We start from the raw sequence: 27,110 nt of genomic DNA, 5'->3' as shown, positions 1-27,110 counted from the left end.
GAATTTAAGATGTCAAGTATGTTTTAAAACAGTTCTGGCTTTTTACTAGACATTCTGGTTTTACTACTGGCAATAAATCTCTTGTTATGAAAGAATACTTAAAATTAGAAAGGACTTTCACTATTTCAAACATGGAGAATTGTTGCATTTGTACACACATAAGTGTTTCCATTTACCTAATCAATTTCATAGAAGCACTTAGAGCACTTTGTAAGTGCTCCCCTCTGGGAATTCCATCATCCAGGCTTCAGAGCTGCAGGAGAGGAGGCCCAGAGACATAACAGCCATCAGAGCAGCAAGAAATGGAGTGTTCTGCCTTTTGTGGCAGGACTTGGCAACATGCCACTGGTCTCCAAATTTCAAAGTCCCACAGGAATCAACAGAGTCCATGGATGTGATTGGTAGGAGACAGGAGTAAGAGCCTGGGATAAGGAATAGTTGAGACATAACAGAGAGTGGAAAGGATTTCTTTTTTTTTTTTGGAGAGGTTTTTGCTATAGGGCATGTGCGCTCGCCAGATAGACAGAGACGGAGAGATAGAAAGCGAGAAATCACCCCCCGGGGGGATGACCACGCCGCTATCCCTTCGTCATTCTCCTCCCGGGATCTTGGGCACGCACGCACACGCACCTGGCATGAATTTAAGCCACCGAGTCTGGGACTTGAACCGTGGTCCACTACGTGGGAGTCCAGCGACATAGCCATTACGCTAACTGCTGGTCCCAAGGAAAGGATTTTTTTTTTTTGTGTGGTGGGGGGCTGTGGTTAACGGAACATGCAATCTAGACAGACAGAGACATAGAGACAGAAAGCGAGAAATCACCCCCCAGAGGGGATGGTCACGCTGCAATCCCTTCTCCTCCATTCTCCTCTCGGGATCTTGGGCATGCACGCACACGCGCCCGGCGTGAGTTTTAAGCCACCGGGTCCGGGACACGAACCGTGGTCGACTACGTGGGAGTCCAGCGACATAGCCATTACGCTAACTGCTGGTTCCCAGGGAAAGGATTTCTTAGAGAATGTCATGAACCTCTGTGGAAAGGGGAACATGCAAACTTTAAGAGGAGAGGGCCAGACTGGAGGAGTCCAGGAAAATGGGAGTGGGAAGGGCTGAAAACCTCTCTTGCCTATTCAATTATAGGTTATTATTAGGTTACTAAAGAAAGCCTTAAGGAGGAAAAGTCACCACAAAGGCTGGGAGTCGCTGGAAGAGAGTTTGAAAGGCTGTCTTAGGGGCTTGCAGAGACAGGAAGACCTCTGGCTTCAGAGGGTGGAGACCAGAAAAGGCACAATAAGGAAATGATGAATATCAGTTCAGGGCATCCCCATGTGAAGCAATGGTATCTTTAAGACTCAGAGGAAAAGAAAAGTGAAGTGTAACAACTCGAGTCAGTGTAACGTAGGATGCACCCGCATACTGTGAATCTCCTGCTCCACCTCTCCCCCGTACGGTATTCCATAAAATTAAAAACAAACTCAAATACTCCCTTCAATTTGGTGACAAAAGTAAGAATATTTCCTCTGGAATCTTATCCTGTTGTAATGATTCTATTGCTTTTGCTCTCCTGGCAGCCATTCTCCCTTCCAGTGGGGACAGCACTGTTTTTCTGTAGGGAACTAACTCTTTGACTCTATCTATTCTGGTCAGCCGACCTGACTTACTCAAGAACAGGCATGTGACACAAGACTGGCCAATCAGAGAACAGCATTCCCCCTCACCCTCCAACCATAGTGATTGACTCAAAGACAAGGTAAGAAGAGCACTACTTTGCTGGTGCCATTAAGAAAGAAGTGGGACCAACAAATGGTGTAATGGTTACGTCACTGGACTCCCATGTAATTGACCATGGTTCAAGTCCCAGACCCAGTGACTTAAAACTCACACCAGGCACGTGTGTATAATACATGCCCAGGATCCCAAGAGGAGAATGGAGAAGAAGGGATTAGTGTGGCCACCCTGCTGGGGAGTGATTTCTTGCTTTCCGTATCCTTATATTTCTTTGTGTCTCTGGCAAGTACACATGCCCTATAGCAAAAATCTCTCTTAAAAATAAAAAAGTGTTGGGGCTGTCAGGTGGTGTGGTGGTTAAGGCGTTGAACTCTGACAAGGCTGACTGTGGTTTGAATCCTAGACCTGGCAGCTTACTCTCTCACTTTCTCACTCTCTCATCCCCATCTCTCTCTGGTAAAATTAAAAAGTAATAATAATAAAATTAAAATAATTTTTAAAAAAGAAAAGAAAATGTACTTTCTTTTCCACTGTTAGGATTGAATTTGTGAGATTTAGTCAGGACTAGATTACCAACACCTGGTAACAGAGTGTCTGGGAATAAAACTAAAGCAGAGGAAACCAGTTGGAGATGGAGAATCACAGATTTCTGGTGACACTGTGGTCTGCAACAGCTACAAGTCTGTAGTTAGAAGACCTGTGAGCCAGTGAACTTCCTTCTTAAGTAATTTTGAACCGAGAATTTCTCACCTCCAGAGGAGCTCTGCCACCCCTGTTAACCCTACTTAGCTCTAATGGCTACTTTATTTTTTGTTTCTAGAGTCTTTATGAATTTAATTTATGATTTCATTTTTACAAATACTTGCTTTGAAAATGTAATAAACAGTTTCACAGGCATCTGTTTAATCTCCCTAGTCCCAGACCGAAAGCCACATGGACAGAGGGAGGGACGTTTCCTTTCTTTTGGATGCCTTCACACTGCCTAGTACAACACTCAGCCAAGAGCGAGCACTTCATTCATCAGACATATTTATTGAGTGTCTTGTGGGAAAACTGTCTGTGGAGCCAGAAGCCCTACCATGAATCCTGGCCCTGTCACTTTCTATCTCAGTAAGTCCTGGAGAATATTGGCTTGTTGGAAAAGTCATGACATATTTTTTTTTCTGTTTTTCAAAGGTCATTTAATTTTATAAAGAACAATGATAAATCAGTGATATATTATTGCCCATTTTGCTCAATAACCTTTTGCCATCTTTCAGTGAACTTCGTAATTCCTCGTTCATAGAAGGACCTGTCTTTATCAGCGAAAAACTGAACAAGGTGCTGATTTGTAGCCTCATCTGAAGTGAATGATATACCACTCAAGGAGTTCTGAAGAGCGTAAAACAAGTGGAAGTCTGACGGTGCAAGGTCAGGTGAGTATGGTGGGTATGGCTACACATCCCATCCAAGCTCCAGTGATTTTCTATGGGTGATCAAACTTGTGTGTGTGGTCTTGCACTGTCATGATGGAACACAACTCCTTTACAATCAACAAGCTCTGGTGGTTTCTAGATGATGGATTCGTTCAAACTGTCCAACTGCTGACAGTACACATTCAAACTGATAGTTTGTTTCCTTGGTAGGAGCTTGAGAAACACCTTTAAAATCCCACCACACTGAGAGCACAACCTTCCTCTGAGGAATGTCTGCTGTCAGTGTCATTTGAGGTGAATTTTTACATCGGGACCAAGACCGTTTGCACACCACAGTGTTGTAAACAATCCACTTCTCATCACCATTTATCAGTTGCTTTAAAAAAGGATCGTTTTCCTCACGTTTAATGAGCATATCGCAGATGTTTATATGCTCCGTTAAATGAAGTTCTTTAAAGTCATGAGGAACCCAAATATCGAGTATATGTATCTCAGCTTCTTCAGGAGGTCGTGAACGCTTGGATGATAGATGTCCAATGTTTCTGCAATCGCTTGTGTCATGTAATGTGAGTTTAACTTAATCGATGCCTTTATTTTGTCATCATCAACCTCGGTGGGCCTCCCCAACCAAGGAACATCATTGAGATCAAAATCACCAGCACAGAATTTCATGAACCATTCTTGGCATTGACGCTGTTGTAGAGCACTGTCACAGTAAACTGTATACAACTTTTCACAAGCTTGATACACATTTTCCCCTTTACAGAAGTAAAACAGTAAAATGTGGTGAAATGCAGTTTGCTCTTCCACCTTCAACTTGTAAAATCTCCAAAATGCAACTAAATTGCTTAAATTTTTTTTTTAGGATGAAGTTAGAACTGTCAACTCCCAAATGACATAACAATAACATATATGAGAATGACTCCAGTACTTCCAAAAACAAACTAGCGCCATCTTTTGCAAAAATACATCATGACTTTTCTGAAAACCCAATATCTTAAGGCAAGTCTCAGTTCACTTGGTATGAAAAGAAATATAGGGCCAGCAGGTGGCATGATGGTTATGTGGTTGGACCCCACATGGCCAACTGTGCAGTTCAAGTCCCCGACCCAATGGCTTGAAGAACACCACAGGACCATGTGCATGTATGTTTAAAAATATCTCTCTTTTTTTTTTTTTTTTAATTTGCTAGAGAATGTTTGTGCTGAAGAGAGAGAAGGTGAGAAAGTATGTCCCCACTGGGATGGCCATGCCATAACCCCTTCTCTGTTCTCCTCTCGGGATCTTGGGCACGCACGCACACATGCCCGGCATGAGTTTTAAGCCACCAGGTCCGGGACGCGAACCGCGGTCAACTACGTGGGAGTCAGTGACATAGCCATTACGCTAACTCCTGGTTCCCCAACAATCTCAAAAGGAGAACTGGAGAAGGGATTGTGGCATGGCCATCCCAGTGGGGACATACTTTCTCACCTTCTCTCTCTTCAGCACAAACATTCTCTAGCAAATTAAAAAAAAAAAAAAAAGTAAAAGAAATATAGGTAAGGTTGGTTCTGTAGTGTAGTAGTTAAGGGAGCTAGATCCCATATGGGTGACTATGGTTTGAATTCAGGTCCAGCAGCTTGAAAAAACATGCCAGATATGTGGGTGTTGTGTGCATGTATGCCCCAAATCCTAACAGGACAGGTCCATCCAGGTGATATGGTGATTAAGGTAGCCAACTAACTACATGCTTGAGTTTTGAACTCCATGACGTAAAAGACATGCCAGGTATATGTGCCTGTGTGTCAAAAAATCCTAAGAAAGAAAGAGAGAGAAAATCATGATAGAATGGAAAAATAGAGTACAAGGGGTTGTAGCCTGACCACACCCCATTGGGGGTGGTACTCTCTCCTTCCCTCTTTCTGTCTTTGTTAGGAGTATGTGCCCTCTGGCAAAAGAAAGAAATAAGGAAAAAAGGTGTGAGAGGAAACAAAACAAATCTTAAATCCAAAACTTTCTGAACATGGAGATAGCACCTCAAGTAGAAAATTTACCATACTCCTTAAATTTTGGGCACGCACACATGCACACACCTGGTACAACGTTAAAGCGGCCAGGTCTAGGATTCGAACTAGTCAGCCATGTCGGAGTCTGGCACCTTAACCACCATGTCATTTGCTGGCCCCCTGTTGATGTTAAAGCGGCCAGGTCTAGGATTCAAACTATAGTCAGTCATGTGGGAGTCTGGCACCTTAACCACCATGCCATTTGTTGGCCCCCTGTTGAAGATGCTTTTATTCCTTGTTTCTTTTTTGTTGTCTTTCTCATTAGATTATAAATGTTACAGAAGGGGAGTCTTCAAAAAGTTCATGAAAATCATGTGCAGTATTATGAAAAAATTGTGCATGGATTTGAATTTTTTTGCACCAAAATAAACTCATACTTTAATTACATTTTTCATTGAAAATTTTGAAGTCTCCTCATATGTTTTATGGCCGTGTCTTCTACTGCTTTTCTAACACCACAGAACTACTGAAATAGTTCTATAGAAACTGTGAATTTTGCTGAGTAATGAATAGAGGATTTACATGAAAGAGTAGATGTTGTTTAAAGCATTTATCTCTTGGTATTGTTGGTATATCTTTTGGTCCATCCACCAGAGGGACCTAAAATGCCTCCAGCCTCAGATGTGTGGGTCCAAACTCAAGAAAGGTCTTTCTTTCTTCTAATTTCAAGAACAGCTCATAAAATTCACAGCAGGATGTGCTGTCTGTTCCGCCGACTAAACAGCTGAGGGATGCAAAAGCCGCTAACTGAGAAGGGAGAAGATCCTCAAAGCAGCATTCTGATGTTAAAATTATTATTTTCGTAATTCCCATATGCCAAGTATACTTTTTTCTTTTCCCCAAAGAAAAGACACAAAATTTATTGGGGGATATGTAAAACTCCAGATAAATCACAATGGAATTTCTCTGACTGCTTCAAAATTAATTTTACAATGATGATGATGATATAGCTAATACTTACTGAGTTTTTTGTTTTTTGTTTTGGTTTGTTTTGGTTTTGGTTTTGTTATGTTTTTTAGGTATTTTTGCTATAGGGTATGTGCACTTGCTGGAGAGACAGACTGAGAGATAAACAACGAGAAGACACACCCAATCCCTTCTCCTACATTCTCCCCTCGGGATCTTGGGCACACATGCACACATACTCAGTGTGAGTTTTAAGTTGTCGGATCTGGGACTTGAACCATGGTTGACTATGTGGGAGTCCAGTGACACAGTCATTATGTCATTTGCTGGTCTCACTTGTTGAGTATTTAAGGCTTGCTAGGTTGAGCCAACCCTGTGGGCTACCGGTTAAGGGGGCCAGATCCCCATGGCTCACTGTGAGGCTTGAACTCTGGATCTGGCAATTAAAAAACCACACCAGGCATCTGTGCTCAAAATCCCAACAGGATGGGGAAATGGAGAAGGAATTGTGGCATGACCACACCCAATGGGAGGGTACTTTCTTCTTCTCCCTCTCTCTGTCTCTCTCATGCACTGTGGCAAACTATTAAAAAAAAAAAAAAAAAAAGACTCACAGGCATTGTTGTAAGAATTTTACATATATTAACTTGATCATGAAATCACACAGCGTGTCAAAGGAAATTTATTTTAAAAACTACACAATCCCAAAGGTCAGAAAAATTATCCACAACTGACCTTTATTCAGCTTATTTAAAAATGTAAAATACATGTTCTTTGTTTTCAATGTCCCAAAAGATACTTAATATAACCAACAAGTGGAACATCAAATGAAATTATTCTCATACATAATATATTTAATAGTTTAGGAAAAATTATCATTTTATTCTCACGATGACATAAGAATGTTTAATTTCAGGGCTCATAGGTGGCATAGTGGTTAAGGTACTCAACTCCCACATGGTCAACCATGTAGTCTAGATTCGAGTCCTGGACCTGGCAACTTGCTTTCTCATTCTCTCTCTCTGTCTCTCCCTGGTCAAATAAAATAATAATAATAAATGAAAATTTAACTTCATTTATTATTATATTTTAAAGAGTTATTTTATTTAACTGTATTTATTTATTTATTTTAATTTGACCAGAGAAAGACAGAGAGAGAGAGGGAAAGTGAAAAAGCAAGCTGCCAGGTCTGAGCCTTGAACCATAGTCAGACATGCGGGAGTCCATCACCCTTAACCACTATGCCATCTGCTGACCCCAATAAATAATTATTTTTAAAAATATTTAATTTCTTCATTTTGTTAATTTCATTGGAGTTTATGGTTTAGTAAAGTTTTGGAAAAGTTGATGCTCTGCCAGTACAATGTTTTGATGTTACTCTCCCTTGCTTTACTTTGGAAAAATCTATAAAAGATGATGATGACAAGAATGAGCACAGCTGACTCTCAGAAGTCCTAGGGCACAGCTGTGTAGTGAGTGCCTGATAGTCGAAGCCCTCTGTGGGCTCTAAGCTCCTGTAAGGCACAGAGAGAACCTGGCCGTCTTCGCACCTCTAGCACTGGAGAACACAGGCCTGTGATGTTGTGCTCAGTTAGTTCAACGAGTGAATTAATGAAGAGCAGGCTGGTTGCTGGGACTAGCAGGTGGCATAGTGAGTAAGGCACTGGATTCTCACAGTGGCTAGCTGTGGTTCAAGTCCTGGACCTGGTAGCTTGCTTTCTCATTTTCACCTTCTTTCTCTCTGTCTCTCTCAAGAGCTCACATACCCTGTAGCAAATTAAGAAATAATAATGATAAATAAAATTAAATATAAAATATTTTTAAAAAGAGCAGGCCAGGTGTAATGAGTTATGTAGGAACCAATAATGGAGCCTGCCCCAACTCTTACTGAACAATGAATAAAACAAATTTTTAGTCCCTGATGTTACATTTTCTCTGGTCTGAGAGTTACAGATCAAGTCATTGAGATAAGTTATGCATTCCAAGGAAAGTAATAATCTAGATAAATATTAAGATAAAAGTCAGATAAGTAGCTCTAATCTGATTTCTTTGAAATCGTAATCTCAATCACATACCATCATCTGGGCATTATTTTTTATGAAGATATTACTATAGATGTCCCAATGTGTTATGTTGTGATTTCACTGCATTTGGTAGACTTCTTTTCTTGTTTGTTTATAAGCCAGAGGGTACTCTCCAGAGAGAGACAGAGAGAGAAAGCACCCTCTGCCCAGTGAGGCATGGTTATGCCACAATTCCTTCTCCTCTATTATTCCACCTTATCAGCATTTGGGGCATGCACACACATGTACCCAGTATGTTTTTCAAGCCACTGGGGCTAGGATTTAAACCATTAGATAGATCAAGTGGGATCCAGCTCCATTAACCACTCAGCACAGGACAGACACTAACGGTGGATTTCTTGACAACCTGGTAATCAGCAACTCAGGTTCTAACCAGCCTCCTCTGCTGTCTCATTAAATGACCACAAGGAAGTTCCTCAGCCTATTTTTGGCTCAGTTTTTTCATATATATATTGGGAGTAATTACTTTGTAATGTTTTCTGTTAGAGAAGGATCTTAAAAGAGTCTCAGCTGAAATGGTTTTCAACTTAAATGCTACAATTTCTAGACTGTGGAATCAATAACAGAATCAGAATTGATGAATACACAATATTGTATGTTATTTTCTTTAAAATGTTTCTTCTGCATTTTCCTTAATGTTTATATAAAAGTATCATTAAGACAGATTTATATTTTTTATTTTTACTATTGCTAAAACAGAAATGCTTGAATTAAGCATGATCAATTTTATCCTATTAGGGAAGAAAAAATTTTAGATGTAATAGATACAGAGTCTAATACCCAATGACTCTCATTATTAGCTCTATGACCTCAGACAAGTTACCTAACCTCTCTGAGGCTGTTTGTTTCCTTTTTTTTTTTTTTTTTTTTTTAGGGGTTTTTGCTATAGGGAGCGGGCGCTTGCCAGAAAGACAGAGAGAAACAGAGAGACAGAAAGCGAGGAATCATCCCCCAGGAGGGGATGACCACACTGCAATCTCTTCTCCAACATTCTCCTCTCCGGATCTTGGGCACTCATGCACACACACCCAGAGTGAGTTTAAGCCACTGGGTGGACCGTGGTCAACTACGTGGGAGTCCAACGACATAAGCCATTACCCAACTGCAGGTCCCTGAGGCTGTTTCCTTCATCTTTACAACAAAAATAACACATTTTGCTTCTTAGATTTAGTGTAAAGTTTTTAAAAAAATAATATGGTGGAAGAAGATTATGTCATATACCTGACCTTCAAACAAATTAACTATATGACTGCTTCCTAAAAAAATTATGCCAATAGGCTGAAAGCCCTAGGTTTAACCAAAAGTTGTCCATTTGTAGAAAAATATTTTAAATAATGCACATTATTAAGATGCCATTTCCCCATCCCATCAGGCTCTTGGGCATGCACATATATGCATATGTGCCCATATTGTTTTTTAAGAATCCAATGCCAGGGTTCAAACCATGGTCAGTCATGTGGGCTCTGAGTCCCTTAATCACTAAGCTATTGGACTGGCTCAGTCTCTGATCTTTCTTTTTTCCTTTATTTTGGCTTTTAATAAGAGTTTATTTTTATAAATATTGATAATAGCAATTTTCAGGACTTACAAGAAAAATATTTTTCTGATACTGGAAGAAGCAACTCTTTGGTATAGAAATCACACCATACACATGATCTTTTAAAAACTAATCAAGACTATGACCTACTACACTGAGAAGACTATTTTTGCCAGTCCATCTGTCCCCTTTCAGAGCCCAGTTGTGGGGCTTTAAAACACAGCTCTGCATGCATCTCCACTTCGAAGAATTAAGTCTGTATTAAGAATGTCCAGAAGTTACATGTAGTGGGAAATTAGTTGACTTACTCATTGACACATGACTCAACCATCAAAAGGCAGTCTAAGACACAAAACAAGTAAAACAGAACACCGTCACCAAGGTCAAACAACATGAAACAATGACATCCCCCTCAGGGCCATGGTGTGTGGTAGGGACTCCACAGCTCTGCCATGGAGCAGGGTTGTGCCAGGACTGCCTCTCAGCCTCTGATCTTTTTAATTAGAAAAACGATGAGAGTAGAGAACATGTCTACTTTGTGCAAGACTGTATCCTAGGAACCAACAGAATGCCAGACCATAATAGGTACTTAATAAATATTTGTAGAACAAATGCATAGAGAATGTATGGATTTTTCAGTCAGATTTGTTTTGAATTACAGCTATAATTGAAATCATATTATCTCTCTCTAAAAGTTAAGAGGATTAAAAGAGATACGGAAAGTACTGGCACATGATTAAGATATGTTTCCCTTAGCAATGTTCATACTTTTGCTAACTTTGTAACACTACAGGTTAAAATCAAATGAGGGGGACTGGCTAGTACATGGTAGTTAATGCACTGGACTCCCACACGACTGACCAAGGTTTGAATCCTGGATCTGGCAGTTGCTATCTCACTTTTCCTCTCTCTCTTTCTCTCTCTAATCAAATTTAAAATAATAAGTAAAGTTAAATAAATAATTCTAAAAACAATCAAACAAACAAAGGAGGGCCAGCAGCATTGGTGCAGGTGCAACGAAATGTTCTGCAATGCTGGACCCATGTGAAAAGGTTCTGGTTCAAGTTTGCGAATGTGCCCATGATCTGGGCTGATGCTGGAACTGGATCGCAGCATAAAGACCCTGTTGGGAATGCCCGTTTTCCTCTCCTTCTCTCACATGGAAGAAATTAAAAAAAAAAAAAATCAAATGAAGGGGCCAGCAGATGACATAATGGTTATGCACTGGACTCCCACGTAGTCGACCATGGTTCAAGTCCCAGACCCAGCAACTTAAAACTCACACTGGGTGTGTGCGCGCATGTGCACCCAAAACCCCAAGAGGGAAACAGAGGAGAAGAGATTACAGCGTGGCCATCCCCCCGGGAGGTGGTTCCTCTCTTTCTATCTCTCTGTCTCTCTCTGCTTCTCTGGCAAGCACACATGCCCTATAGCAAAAAAAATCCCTCATAAAAAACCCCCAAAACCCAAAAACTCAAATGAAAACAAATAGTAATCTAAATGAATCTAAATGACCAGACTAATGAACTGCCACATACTTTATTCTGCCTATGCAGAGGGAAGCTGTACAAGTAGTAAAGTCCCACTCATTACGTCGTTGGCTGCTTCACCAACAGAGCAGTCAGACTGCTCAGGAAAAGTCATGCTTCCAGGCTTTTAGAAGAAGGCTGCAATGGGGGACCAGCAGTTGGCCTAATGGCTGTGTCGCTAGACTCCCATGTAGTCAACTGCAGTTCAAGTTCTGGACCCAGTGGTTTAAACTCACACCGTGTGCGCTCAAGATCCTGGGAGGAGAATGGAGGAGAAGGGATTGCAGTGTGGCCATTCCCCCTGGGGAGGAGGGTGATTTCTCACTTTCTGTCTCTCTCTGTCTTTCTAGTGAGAGCACATGCCCTATAGGAAAAAAACAAACAAACAAACAAACAAAAAACACACCTCTCCAAAAAAGAAGGCAGCTGTATTACTCCTTCAGTTTTTCTGCACAAGGCTTTCAGTTCCCTTTTTTGCTAGTAACCTTGAATTTTAACTAATGAACTCCAGCTGTTCTTATTTTGCCTTCCAGCCCTTCTCATTTAACCTCCTGTCTCCCTGGTCTCCCATCCTTAAAGTTCTTACAGGGAAAATGGGACAGTGCCAAAGTTTTCAAATGAGGCCTCAGATCTTGAGGGGAGAGAGTTTTTCTCACAAGGACTCCCAGATTTTTTACACCAGAGGAAAAAGAGACATGCATTGTTGGAAACTGGACTCCTAACAACCTCCAATGTGTCAAAAATTCTGTTGTGGTTTTAATGTTATACATCAACACATTTAGTAAGGTAAGTCCATAAAACAAACCAAGGAGGTCCACAGTTGAATACTAAATATAATTTTAAACACCTGGGATGGAGAGGGGCCTGCTTGGTAAATATGCAATGAAAGAAACATTTAGCATACAGAACGAAACAGATCCAGCTCTTCTGAACCATACTGAGAACCATCTGTTAGCAGAACTGGCAAAAGATTTCCCTGTTACCATCAAATGTCAACCTGAAAAACTTGGCTGTGGGCAAAATGGGAGCAAAGCTGGCCTCAAGCAATAGTCAAAACCTCCAACTCACAAAGGCAATACTACCACAATGAAGTAAACTGGGGCCTGCAGACCCTCTCTATAAGCAAGTGACCTGGGAATTTCTATTATGCTTAGAAATACTCTCTGACCTATCTGCATATCTCTTAAATCTGATCATCTTTTTATGGGACCACTGATAATTACATTAGCAAACGCAGCTTCCATTCTATTAAACACTTAAAACCATGCTTTCCTCCAGAATGCACCTGATCCTACCAGGACGAATCCCTGGCTAAACTGATAGTTATGTGGCTGTTCTAAACTCAAAATGACATATGTCCCAGGGGCTCAGAAAGACTTTTGAAAATGGCATCAAATTCAGTTATAAACTCATTTTCTGAATGACTTTTTTCCATATCTGTAACCCGTCCTCTAAACACAGTCCAAAATCTGCTGGCTCCACTAACTATGCTGTGACTAACTGGTTCTCGTCTTAGCTTACATCTTTTATACACTTGTCATTACTTGAATCTTCTGCCCTAAGACAGAAGACAATCTAGAGCAAAGATTCTGGGCTCTTTTCCTTCACAACATCCAGGACTATGCTTTGCCTGTAATATGTGCTCAGTAAACAAGAGTAGCTACGAGAAGGAAAATGTAAGACCATGAAAGTGTCATTTCTCTGGGTTTTTGCTGAAATGGAAAGTAATCCTATTATCATTTATTTCAAATGGTTCTTGTAAAGGTTAATAAATTATATATTTTAAAATAATTTGGACAGGCTCTGTGGTGCAGAGGTAATGCACTGCTCAAGAAAAGCCAGATCCCACATGATGAGTGTGTTTTAAATCTCCAGCCCTGTCAGCCTGAAACACACCAGGCATGCACACAAGTGACCATGATCCAATGGCCTGGAGGATGGAAGAAATCGATCTCAGTGTGACCAGACCATGAGGCAAGTGCCCATCTCTTTCTCTCTCACTCTCATGTTTATATGCATGCTCTTTATGATGAATAAAAAGAAAAAAAATATTTTCATTGGACCAGCAGATGGTGGTGTTGTTATGGTTTTGGATCCCATATGGCTGACTCTACAGTTCTAGTCCTGGACCTGGCAGCTTGAAAAACATACAGTGTGTGCGTGCATGCCCAAAACCATGAGAGGAGAATAGAGAAGGGATTGCAATGTGGCCATCCTCCTGAGGGGAAGAGGAGGTGATTTCTCACTTTCCCTCTCCCTGTCTCTGACTCTGGCAAGTACACATGCCCTATGGCAAAAATCTTTTTTAAAAAAAAGTGTTTTCATTATATGGGCTTCTTCATTTTATTACTTATCTTGATGATGGCCAAGATATCACCAAGGAAAAGGAGCTATAATGGAATAATAGACAATATTTGTTGAATTCTGAAAATAGATTCTGTGATAGGGCTTCATATGCATATTCTCATTTAATCCTCATAGCGCAATGAAATATGTACTATTTTTATTCTCTTTCTACAATACACTGAGTATTAGATACATAAAGTCATCTAGCCAACGTCCCACCGTGAATAACGGAGACCTATGATTCAAACTGTAGTCTATACCAGATTCCCTACCTACTTGCGATATTGCCTCGGGTACAGAGAAGATACAGCAGCACTACAAGTATGTATTGCCTTCCCCAGGAGTCTTTCAAATGCTATCTAAATAGACTTCGTCAGGCAAATCACCCACTAACAATTTGCATGTTTATATTATATTTTCTCTCTCTCTCTTAGTTTTTTGCTATAGGGTGCATGCACTCATGGCAGAGAGGGGAAGGGAATGAGAAATCCCCTAGGGGGATTGGGTCGGAGGAGGATCAGTCACACCTCAATTCCTTCTCCTCTGTCCTCTTCCTAGGACTCTGGGCATGCATGCTCATGCCTTCAGTGTGATTTTTAAGCCACTGGGTCCAGGACTTGAACCATAGCCAACATGTAGGAGTTTAGCTCCTTAACTTCCATGCCACCTGCTGGCCCTATTTTTTCTCTTTTATATGAATTTTCTGGGGTTATATAGATCTATCCTTGGCACTTAGCATGAGGACAAATGTGGAAAGTATTTAGTAAATACTCGCTTGTGCTATAACAGCTTTGCATCTTCCTCAATAATAATATAATAGCATAAATATACCTGGAAAAGTGATATACAGAATAAAATTGTGATTATATTACTTTTGCAAATATCAAGAACTGGATGCTGAATAGATAGAATCAATGCTTTTTTTTTTTTTTTTAATTCAAATTGAGGACTCAAAATGGATCCCTTGGGTGCATTTCTATCACTGTCCTTACCTTCCCGGATAGCTGTGAATGGGACCCCTTCCTCTTCGTTCATGCTGATGACTTTTAAGGCCACTAGTTGTCCATTTATCCTAGAGGGGTTTCAAAAGCACGTTTTCTGAGATGATTCAAAGCAGCAACCTATGACTAGCTTAAGAAAAGTAGTTTTTCTTCTAAATATATTTCAGTACATGGATTTATAATTTTCTCAACATGTTTAATATATACTTACATGTATTCCAAAACATTTTTTTCTCTTTACCAAAATGCTACATAGTCATTATGGAAAACTTGGAGAATGCAGAAAAGCAGAGAACGCCCATCATCACCACCAAATCCACCCTCCTGATATTTTTATCTGAATTGTTTCTTTTATTTCCTTTTGTGAGAAGTCACCCCACCCCCACCTCTCAGGGAAAATGGCTACACTGCAATCCCTTCTCCTTCATTCTCCTCTTGGGAGTTTAGGCATACACGTACACATGCCTAATGTGAGTTTCAGGCTGCTGGGTCCAGGACTCGAACCATGGTTAGCCACATAGGAGTCTAGCACCTTAGCTACCACACCACCTGTGGACACTGAGCCATGCTTATTTTTCACCTCTCATTGTGATGGTCCTGCACCAGGCTTCCTGCCTACACACTTGTATTCCTACTGTCTACTCTCAACATAGTAGCCAGGGTGTCCTTTTAAAATGAGAGTCAAAGCAAACTATTTGGGAGGGCAACTGTAGACATTGAAGACAGTATAGAAGAAGGAGGGTATTAGGGGCTGAGAGAGAGGGGATCAGGGAAAAAAACAAATCATTTAAGAGACACAAAAATGTAAAGTTATCTGTTGATGATAATATATTGGATCATTGGAAAAGTCATGATGTATTTTTGCATAGAAAACCAGGAAAATATGTCATGATTTTTCCAATAACCCAATGTATGATGATGTCTCTGAGTTGACTAATAAGCTCTGTATTCACGCTGGAAAAACCATGTTATACACTGTAAAGATGTACAGTGATTAAATGTAAATAAAAAAAAAAAAGTGGGACCAGCAGTTGGCGTAATGGCTATGTCACTGGACTTCCATGTGTTGACGATGGTTCAAGTCCCGGACTCAGTGGTTTAAACTCACGCCAGGCGCATGTGTGTGTGTGCCCAAGATCCCAAGAGGAGAATGGAGGAGAAGGGATTGTGACGTAGCCATCCCCCGCCCCCAATGGGTGATTTCTCGCTTTCTGTCTCTCTGTCTCTCGCTGTCTTTCTGGCGAGCACATGTGCCCTATAGCAAAAACTTCTCAAAACAAACAAACAAAACAAAACAAAAACAAACAAACAAAAACACCATATCTTCACATTTCACTCAGAATAAAAGTCAAATTCTAATGATGACCTCTCAAGTGCTTCCTGATCTATCCAGTCCCCACCATTCTCTCCGTCTCTTTGTCTCTCTTTCTGTCTCTCTCCTCATCTCCTCTTACTCTCCCCTTATTCATAATTTTGTTCATGATTTAAGTAAGCTAACAGACAACAGAAATGATTTTAATGGAGCTATAAATATAAGGAATCTTTAAAAAGTTCATGGAAATGTGTGTTATGAAAAAACTATGCATAGCTTGTAAAATTGCATGGAAACAAACTCATACTTCAATTCCATTTTTTCCCCAAAATACTTGCATATGTTATTTTTTTAAAAAAAATTCATTTAATTTTATTTTTTATTATTATTATTTTAAATTTTCTATAGGGCATGTGTGCTCACCAGAGAGAGACAATGAGAGAGAGAGAAGGGGAAAGTGAGAAAGCAAGCTGCCAAGTCTGGGTCTCAAACCACAGTAGGCCATGTGGCAGTTCAGTGCCTTGACCACCACTCCACCTACTAGCCCCCATATGTTTTTGTTTTTGTTTTTTTAAGAGAAAGATTTTTGGCCATAGGATGTGTGTGCTTACCAGAGAAATACAGAGAGACAGAGAGAAAACAATAAATCAGCCCCTGGGGAGGTGGCCACACAGCAATCTCCTCTCTGCCATCCTACTCTTGGGATTTGGGGCATGCATGCACGTGCACCCAGCATGAGTTTTTAGGCACCAGGTCCAGGATTCGAGCTGAAGTTGACTACTTGGGAGTCCAGTGAAGTAACCATTATGCCATCTGCTGATCTCCATATGTTGTCTTTAATACACTGTGATATATGTCACATTGTTAGTAACCTTTTTATTCTCCATTTAAGATTTTCTCTGATTCATTCTTGTACAGTGTGTATTTAATAATGACATAGTATTTTATCATATAAATTTACTACAATGTGTTGAGCCAGCTCTGTGGCATGGTGGCTAGAGCAGCTAGATTCTACATGACTGACCATGCAGGTCAAGCTCCAGATCCAGCAGCTTGAGAAACATGCCAGGTGCATATACATGCATGTCCAAAATCCTGAAAGTAAGTAGAAGTGGAGGAGAAGGGAATTGCATTGTGACCAGGCCCATGGGGGTTGCTTTCTACTCTCCCTCTCTCTGTGTCTCTCTGTCTCTCTCTTTGGTGAGTGCACATGCCCTGTAGCCAAAAACAAAAACCCAACGATGTGTTTAGTGAATTCCAAATGCTTTTTCATTGTTTCCAGCTTTGGGCTCCTATAAAAATACTGTGATAATCACGTTTGTAGGTAAATCTCTTCACACAGCCACATTTATTTCCTTGTGGTAGAGGTGGAGTTTCTCTTGGGTTTGTAGCACATACATACATTATGAGTTCTGGCTGGAGTGTTATGCATATCAGACCTTTCCAGCCCACTGGTTACAAAACTCATTTTTTCTTCTAGTTCTTCTATTTCTTTCTCATTTAACTCTTTTAATTCATCAAGAATTCATATTGCATATTCATTCTTTCCAATGGCTAACAATCGTCCCAGTTCCATTTTATTAGACTGTCTTTTCTCCCCTATTGATTTGAACTACCACCATGATTGTATATTAGATATCACTAATGCTTTGGTTTGTGACTGTTCTAGACTTTTAAAAATCATGTTTCTTTGGCCCAGCCTGGTGGTACAGTTGGTAGCAAACTGAACTGCAGTGCTAGAAGCTGCATGGCTGACCATAGATAGGTTCAAATCTCCAGACCAGCCTGGAAACACCCTGGTGTATGTGTACATGCCCAAGATCTGATGGACCAGAGGACTGGGAGAAGGGGATCACTGCAATGTGACAAGACCCTTTTGAGGGTTCTTCTCTCTCTCTCATGCATATGCCCTCACATTCTATCATGAATAGTAGTAATAAATGAAACTAAAAAACAAAATAAAATGAAGTCTTGTTTAAGAAAAAAAATTATGTTTTTGATCCATCTTATACTAGTACTATGCTATTTTAATTATTGTAGCTTTAGTATATATGTACAATACAATGAAACTCTAAATTAGAGAATCATTGGCATATTTGCATTATTAGATTTTCTAATCCAAATATCCTGTGTGTACAGTGGTGTCTGGAATGATCCATAAACCCTATATAACCTCTACCATTTGGTGCATACATAGGTATACATACACACACACACACACGGCTCCTCTTTTTCACTCATCCCCTTTCACTCTCCTCCTACAATGCGGGGCTAACTCCTGTCTTAGGGATGTTTTAACGTGCTGTTCCCTTTGCTTGGAGCTTTCTTCCATTATTTGAGGAGTTTTCAAAAAGTTCCTGGAAAAGTATGTACAATTAAAAAAAACCCAAAATCTATGTATCAATATGAATCCTTTTGCCCCCAAATAAAATTATGCTTTCATTCCATTTTTCCAGGAACTTTTTTTTTGGGGGGGAGAGGTTTTCGCTATAGGGCACGTGCGCTCGCCAGACAGACAAAGAGAGACAGAGAGACAGAAAGCAAGAAATCACCCCCCAGGGGGGATGGCCACGCTGCAATCCCTTTTCCTCCATCCTCCTCTCGGGATCTTGGGCACACACGCACACGTGCTCAGCGTGAGTTTTAAGCCACCAGGTCCGGGATGCGAACCGCGGTCAACTAAGTGGGAGTCCAGCGACATAGCCATTACGCTAACTGCTGGTTCCCCTTCCAGGAACTTTTTGAAGTCTTCACCTACATGCACATGGCCCACACTCTTCGCCTCCCTCAGATTCCCTGTTCAAGTGTTTCATTCTCAGGGAGGCCTTCTCTTATTACCCTATTCAAAATTGTAATACACCGCCATACTCTGACTCTCCTTATGCCTCTTCCCTGTCTTATTCTTTTCTGTGGCATTTTTCAACTTTTAACAAACTCACTATTTTACTAATTTTACTATTGCCTATTTCACCCCCTAGAATGCACAATTTATAAGAGTAAGGATTTTTGTCTCTTTTGTTCTCCAATATATTCTTTTTCTTGGAGAGACTTTTGCTATAGGGTACATGTGCTCGTGAGACAGAGATAGAAAGTGAGAAACCATCCTTCGGAGGGGGCTGGCCATGCTGCAATCCCTTCTCCTTCATTCTCCACTTGGGTTTTTGGGCACATATACACATGTATCTGGTATGAGTTTCAAGCTACAGGGCGTGGGATTCAAACCATGGTCAGCCATGTGGGAGTCCAGTGCCTTAACCACTACACCACCTGCTGGTTCCTCTCCAATGTATTCTTTCAAAAAACTTATTTTAGCTTTATTTTATTTATTCCTTTTGACCAAAGGGGAACAAAGAGAGAGAAGGCAAGCCGCCAGGTCCAGGTTGGCCATCCAATATATTCTTATTCACTGAAATGGTGTCTGGCACACAGTAGATGCTTAATAAATTATTAGAATGAATAAATGAATGTCTATTTGGCTCTTTAGTCAAGTCTTTTATACCCCTTAGAAAGTCTTTACATAAATCCTGCTCATTTTTTAATGTTAATGATTTTTGTATTATAAGAGTAATCTCCCTACCATGTTTTCTAAATAGTTATTGTTTATATGTAAGAGGTTTTTTTTTGTTTTGTTTTTGTTTTTGTTTTTGTTTTTTAATTTGCAGAAGGTGTGGGCAAATCTTCACCAGAGAGGGAGAGAGAAAAACAGAGAGTGAGAGAAAGCATCTCCCAGTGGGATGTGGTCACACTGCAGTCCCTTCTCCATTTCACCATACTGTTGAGCTTTGGGGGCATGCACACACATATATCCAGCATGATTTTCAAGCTGCCATACTGGAATCTGAACCATGGTCAGCCATGCGGGATCTGGCATCCTTAACTATGAGGCTATAGGACTGGTCCATAAGACAATTTTTGCTAAGTATGTTTTAATTTTGTAATTGATCATTTATTGCTCTATTTTTCTTTTCTAACATGAAAGAAATATTGGGTTTTCAGAAAAGTAATCATACAATTTTGTGTAGAAAAACATAGAAATATACATCATGACTTTTCCAACCCAATAAATAAACTTTAAAAACCTAAAAACATGTAATTTTCTGGACCCTTGTATATATTGGGTTGTCGGAAAAGTCATGATGTATAAAAGTCATGTATAAAAATACATCATGACTTTTCCAACCACCCAATACATATGCCTATACATATGTATAGTAGGTACAGTCAGTACTTTTTTCCTAAATGTGATCAAAGGGTACCTATTTTTCTGTAGCTTACTTTTTCCTTTAAATTATTGGCATGAGTCAGCTGGTGGTGTGGTGGTTGAGGCAACCGGATCCTACATGGCCAATAGCACATTTGAAGTCCTAGACTCAGCAGCTTGAAAAGCATGCCAGGCACATATATATGTGTGCCCAAACTCCCAAAAGGAGGGACAAATGAAGGTCAAGGGATTGCGATGTGGCCATCTTCCCTGGGGGTGCTTTCTCACCTTCCCTCTCTTTCTTTCTCTCTCTCTTTCCAGGGAGCATATATGCCCTTTGGTTAAATAAATAAATAAAATGCTAAATGCCTTTTATATTAGTGCACCTGCCTTATGCTTTAAATGATTGCATACCATTTCATGGGACAGTCAGTCCTTCATTCATGGATAGTTGTGGCCAGGTTTTTATTTTTTTTCTTTTTAATTGCCAGAGAGTATGTGTGCTAGCCAAAGAAACAGAAAGAGAGAGAGAGGAAGGAAGAAAGCACCTCCCTAATGGGGCATCTCCTCCATTTCTCCATTCTGTCTAGATTTGGGTACACATGCACATGTGCCTGGAGTGTTTCTCAAGCCTTCTGAGCCAGGATTCAAACCATGGTTGGCCATGAGGGATCCAGCTTCCCTTAAGTATCAGGCCACAGGACTAGTCCCAGGTTTTCTTTTTTATTATTATTATTATTATAAATGTTGCTGTAAGGACTAGACTTCCATATGTGCATGTGTACTTGGACAAAAATTTCTAATATACTTATTGTCCTGTTGCAAGACTGAGTTCCTTTTTTAATTTTATTTATTTATTTATTTATTTTGCTCTTTTTTTGCTCCCGAGAGAGAGAGAGAGGGAAAAACAAAACAAAACAAAACAAAACAAAAAAACTCTTAATGGGTTGTAGTTATGCCACATTCTTCTTCTCTTCATTTCTCCCTCCCATCAGGACTTTGGGCATGCATACACATATGGGATGTTTTTCAAACCAGAGGGCTGATATTTGAATAGTGGTCAACCATGTGGGACCCAGCTCCCTTAACTGTTGCACTACAGGACCAGTCCTGGAGGAAATCTTGTATATTCTCAGTTCTTAGCACAGTCTTATGGAAGCGAACCAAATCCTGTTTCTTTTGTTTTTTTTCTCTCTCTCTCTTTTTGGAGAGGTTTTTGCTATGGGGCGCATGCGCTCGCCAGACAGAAAGAAGGCAGACAGAAAACGAGAAATCACCCCCCAGGGGGGATGGTCACGCCGCAATCCCTTCTCCTCCATTCACCTTTCGGGATCTTGGACACACACGCACATGCACCCGGCGTGAGTTTTAAGCCACCGGGTCCAGGACGCGAACTGCAGTTGACTACATGGAAGTCCAGCAACATAGCCATTACGCTAACTGCTGGTCCCACCAAATCCTATTTCTACACAATATATTTAAAATTATATTTCCCCTAAAACTCTATTTTAAAAAGTAAAAAAAAAAAAAAAAAAAAAAAAAAAAACTACAACAAATACTAAGATAAATAATAAATATTTAGTCTCGTGGTATTTCTATTAACTTTTAAAAATTATTTATTTAATTTTATTTATTAATTTATTTTAATTTGACCAAGGAGAGACATAGAGAGAGAGCAGGAAAGTGAGGAAGCAAGCCACCAGGTCCAGGCCTCGAACCGTGGTCAGGCATGTGGGAGCATCCAATGCCCTAACCACCACACTACCTGCTGGTTCCCAAGTATTTCTATTAAATTTCCTTTTTCTTTCTTTTTTCTTTGGAGAGGTTTTTGCTATAGGGAGCATGCGCTCACCAGAAAGACAGAGAGAGACAGAGAGACAGAAAGCAAGAAATCATGCCCCATGGGGGATGGCAACGCTGGAATCTCTTCTCCTCCATTCTCCTCTTGGGATCTTGGGCACGCACGCACATGCATCTGGTGTGAGTTTAAGCCACCGGGTCTGGGACTTGAACCATGGTCCACTACATGGGAGTCCAGCGACGTAGCCATTACGCCACTTGCTGGTCCCTCTATTAAATTTTAAAAGTTAACATTTAATCATTTAGCTACTTTTATATCATTATAGTTCTCTATTGGTATAACATAAATTAATTGCCTTTTTTTTAGTTGTTTTGCTATCATGTATATGCACTCACTCAAGGGAGACAAAGAGAGAGAGTGAGATAGAGAGAGAGAGAGAAAGTGAAAAAAACCCCCCAGGGGGATGACCATGCTGTGATCTCTTCTTTTCCATTCTCCTCTTGGGTTTTTTTTTAGGGCATACACAGCCTTGCACCCAATGTGATTTTCAAGCTACAGGGTCTGAGACTCAAATCTTACAGTTGGCCATGTAGGAATCTAGCGCTTTAAATGCCACCTGTTGGCCCTAATCAGACCTTTTGACTTTCCCAACTTAACTAAAAGGCAGTGGAATTCATAGACTTTAAGAAATATATATTTTTGTATTTAATTAATTATTATTATTATTATTACTTTGCTATAGGGCACATGTACTTATCAGAGAGAGACAGAGGTGGGGGGTAGATAAGAAAGCAAGCTCCAGGCCCAGAACTTGAACCGTGACCAGTCATGTGAGAGTCCAGTGTCTTAATCACCATGCCACCTGCTGACCCTAATCAGACCTTCTGATTTTTCCAAATCTGAGACTCCAACCATATAGTCAGCCATGTGGGATCCAGTTGCTTTAACCACCAGGCCACTGAGTGTCCCAGGATAAACAATATTTCATTCTCTGGTCATTCCGTACAGTTCATAGGTGCAGGAGACCCAGAGTTTCTCTTTTATGCATATGCTCTACTTTGCAGAAACCAACCTAAGTTTCTTCTCAACAGGAAAATTAATAAAATGAAACAGTAGGCTCAAGGCTGCTATTGTGAACCTCCATTGTGAGGTAGAAAGAGTTATGAAAAGAGACGGCTTGCCAATTCTGCCTTCCACCAGCCTAAAGGGGGTAACGTTTCTTTCTTTCTTTCTTTCTTTCTTTCTTTCTTTCTTTCTTTTTTTTTTTCTTGAGAGTTTTTTTCGCTATAGGGCGCGTGCGCTCGCCAGATAGACAGAGAGAGACATAGAGACAGAAAGCGAGAAATCACCCCCCAGGGGGGATGGTCACGCCGCAATCCCTTCTCCTCCATTCTCCTCTAGGGATCTTGGGCACGCACGCACACGTGTCCGGCGTGAGTTCTAAGCCACCAGGTCCAGGACATGAACCGTGGTCGACTACGTGAGAGTCCAGCGACATAGCCATTATGCCAACTGCTGGTTCCCAAGGGGGTAATGTTTCTTTTGGCTGTAGAGAAAGTTTATTTTCTTTGAATTCTTTGAATTGAGTAGAAGAGGGGACAGACTGATAGATATTTTAGCAGGCTGAATTTAATTTGGGTGGGGTTTGCTTTTCTTTCAAGGCTATTATTTAAAAGCATCATGTCTCTCTCCCTATTCGGCCATGGTGTCCAGCCCAGGTCCTGAATACCTTGAACCTGTGTAATGTCTTGCCTGGCTTTACAATATGCAGCAAAGGGAGAGAGACCCTCATCTTTCAAGTCTCTTCCAGCTATGAGTCACTCACCTGCTAATCCCCTTATAAACTGTAGCATAAGAACCTTCACCCAGCTTCTCCAAGTTCAAGTAAGACGAGGCTGACCCAAAAGGGAGGTTCTTTCTCTGTTTAAAGGCAATGGGGAAAGGTGGGGAAGAGAGAAAATACTTTTTTTTGAATGTTGACTTTTTTTTTTTCCCTCCAGGGATATAAAATAGCATTGCCAAGGTTTATTGGGAAGGTCTCTCCGTAATTGCCCTGAAAGTAAAGGCCAGCCCTCCAGACACGCATGCATTAAATTCTCCTGTTCAACATCAGCTGCTCACTCACCCACTGAAAACCCTGCCTCAGATCCTCTTCCTGAGAAGAATCGCTGTTACTGCGTGGCCTTTTACTCTTGAACTTCTCTGCACGGACAGCCTGAAGTCCCCTGGGGTGAAATGAAGTCATAGCACATGATGCTTCTTTTAGGTCTGTTAGCTAGAGAAAAAGCAAAGAGCAGGAATAAAATATATGCAAAGTCAAGAGTGAGAGAGGTTGGCAAAATCATTTTTCCTTTCTATCTGATTTTCACTCTTCAAATGTTTTTCTAAGCTACCTACACCTCCCAAAGGCCCCTTTCTGGAAAGTCTGTTCCTTACAAAAGGCCATAACGGTATCAACTGCTGAAATACGACATTCTTTCTTCACTTAAAAATATCTTAACACTTTTAAGGTAATCTAAGTCTCTTTGATGGATTTTTTTTCCCCCATTTTTTCTGTTTAAATTGGGCTTTAAAAAAAGAAAAAAAAAAACTCCACTTAATTTATTGCTTTCGGGGATAATCTAATATGGCATTGCTAATAATCGTGAGTTAATTACTGAGATTCGGAATCCACAGCAGCCCAACCAATACTGCAGCTTGTCTTTGGGGGCTCAGCTCTGCAATTTAGCACTGCAGAGATTTCCAGAGAACTACTTTCTTGACTTCAAGTCAAGAGAGTTTCACGCAGCCCAAAGCTTTTGATTTATAAGAAAATCCCCTAATTTGATAACAACAGCCATAAATTCTCTGTGACTTTAACAGAATTTTCTTTTTATAGGTCTAGACCTACCGCAGAAGAATCAGACCCCGCTACAGAAAGGAACTCTCTGAACTCCTTGGTTTGGTAATAAAGAAGCTCCTCCCGGGATACAAATACCTCAAACGCAGCCTCCATCGTCACGGGTTGACTCCTCAGACAGCTGCGTGCCTGGCCTCCCTCTGAACTGCGATAGCAGCTGCATCCAGGCTGAAGAGTCTTTGCACACAGTTCTTGACCCATAATCTCGTAGGCTCAAGGAGAAAACCTCTTCCCCTCTGCCTCTTCTGTCCCCGTTCACTCCCTTTTTGCCAGAGGTCAGCAGGATGGAGCTTTCATATGACTCACATGAGGGCTCTGCCTGGAGCAGGCTTATGACTTCAGCAGTTTTTCTTTATCAACGCAAGAAACTCTACATCGGGAAGGCAGTTGCTTGTATTTGTGTGTGCACAGCTGAAAACAGGGCAGATAATACGGATAAAATTAAACTGGACACAGCGAAGATTCTTATTCCAGCCTCAAGTTAGTGCTGTCAGTGTACACAGTTTTAATGCATTTACATTATTTACCCATCCAATGATACTTATCATTGATAACGATATTCATATGTATGAAGCTTCCCTGCTGCTAGAGTGGACACATTGAGAAATATTTTCTCCTGCCTTTCATCTGCAAGTATTTTGGTTTTCAGACATTTAAACAAATTTGCAGCCTAGCCAATTTACAGCAAAGAAACCACAGAATCGTAGAACAGGAAGGAAGCTGAGGATAGTTACTCCATCTCTGCCTTGAAGCGGCAATAGTATATCTAATAGTCCTAAGGGAGTAGTCATTCATTCATTTATTCAAAAATAATGTGATGAGCACCTGTGTTGTTTTCACTATACAGATAACAGTGTTATCCAGGGCAGAGACAAAGAAATTTGCATGCAATACCTTCATTCCTCCTTCTCTCTTTCCTTCCTCCCCCTCTTCCACATAAATGCAATCTGTATTTACTACATGTAAAGTGCTATATTAATAGGATGATGTGTCAAGGAATGGTCTGGCTCCAACCATTTTTAGTCTGTGACTTTTAAGCAGAAATGTTGTCTTTGCTAGACTCCTACGATTTTACCTCTTTAATGTACTGATCATATAGTGAGAGATAATGTAGGGTACAGACACACACACGTGCAATCATTATCATTGAAGGAAAAAATAGTCATGTATATTATCACAAGAATACTATGAATATTTGATATCTGAGCCTCACCATGGTTTAAAAAAACTTTCAGATAATTTAATTATGAACATGTATTTAAATTTTATCTCAAAATCATCACAGAAGAGAGCTAAAACAAACCAACTCAAAGATTCACTCAAGTTAGGGACATTTAGTTGAAAAAAAAAAAAAAGAACGAAAAGAAATACCAATCGCACTAATACAAAAAAAGAATATTTGGTTTAAAGACTATTAGACTTTTGACTGACAATCAACTAATTTGGAGAGTAAGACATTAGTTTTTCAGAATTCTTAGTTCTGTTAAAATTTATCATAATGTTGAGTATAATATTTTTTAAATAAAAAATGCTAATTTCTTCTTAAGAGGAGATTGTGCAGTTCACCATATAAAAGTTATGTCCCAGTCCAGGTTTAAGATAATATCGTTCCCATCCTTTCATTATCATAAATTTTAGACTTTTTAAAGGGTTAGTATTTTTATTAGGTGAGGGGATTAAGCACGTGTCATATGTATGCTACAATACAGTTCCATGACATTTTTTGAGAATTATTTTATTTATTCACTTATTTTTTAAATTTGACCAGAGAGAGAGACAAAGCGAGAAAGCAAGCCGTCAGGTCCAAGACTGGAACCATTGTCGACCATGTGGGAATCCAGCACCCTAACCACCACCAGCACCATTGCATGACTTTTTAAGGTATAAGTTGTTATGTTTAGATACTAAAATACATTACTGAGGGGAAATCATGAGATATCCTTCAGAATTTTTTAAAAGTAAATAACTTGTGGTCTTTTCTAAAGTCAAGGAAAAATATCCAATGGTTCTTAAGATGTTTCTAGCTCTGTATTGGGAACAATAATTTTTGTTATCAAAGATTTATGAATGAGGATGAAAGCCTTAGATGCTTTCATTTCAAATTGTGCATCGGACCCTATGCATGCACCTGATCAACTTGGCTAGGCCTCCTTCGTCAGCCTGGTGGGCTTCACAGTGGGAGAGACCATTCCTGCCATCAAGAAGCACAGTGGCTGCTACCTCCCATGTCATAGAACAGGGAACTCCAACGTGTGAAGCTGGCTGGCAAGAAAAGACCTAGTTCCCGTCCTCCAGCCAATAC

The 27,110-nt window shown here is 40.3% G+C and overlaps 1 protein-coding gene across 2 annotated transcripts in view; it reads right to left on the bottom strand.

The window, feature by feature from the left end:
• Positions 1–25,195, bottom strand: part of CDK15 (cyclin dependent kinase 15) — a 156,439-nt gene extending 131,244 nt beyond the window's left edge. For both annotated transcript variants that reach the window (XM_027773650.1, XM_027773649.1), the window contains exons 1-4: positions 24,887–25,195; positions 24,035–24,184; positions 23,735–23,829; positions 14,587–14,666 (exon numbers count right to left, since the gene is read on the bottom strand). In XM_027773650.1, coding sequence (XP_027629451.1) covers positions 14,587–14,666; positions 23,735–23,829; positions 24,035–24,184; positions 24,887–25,009 — 448 coding nt within the window. In that variant the 5' untranslated portion in view covers positions 25,010–25,195. The remainder of the gene's footprint in view (positions 1–14,586; positions 14,667–23,734; positions 23,830–24,034; positions 24,185–24,886) is intronic.
• Positions 25,196–27,110: the final 1,915 nt, after the last annotated feature.

This window comes from Tupaia chinensis, unplaced genomic scaffold (genome assembly GCF_000334495.1).
Source record: "Tupaia chinensis unplaced genomic scaffold, TupChi_1.0 Scaffold000361_2, whole genome shotgun sequence".
In the NCBI taxonomy this organism is placed as follows: Eukaryota; Metazoa; Chordata; class Mammalia; order Scandentia; family Tupaiidae; genus Tupaia; species Tupaia belangeri.
This window is presented reverse-complemented; position numbering and strand designations above follow the sequence as displayed.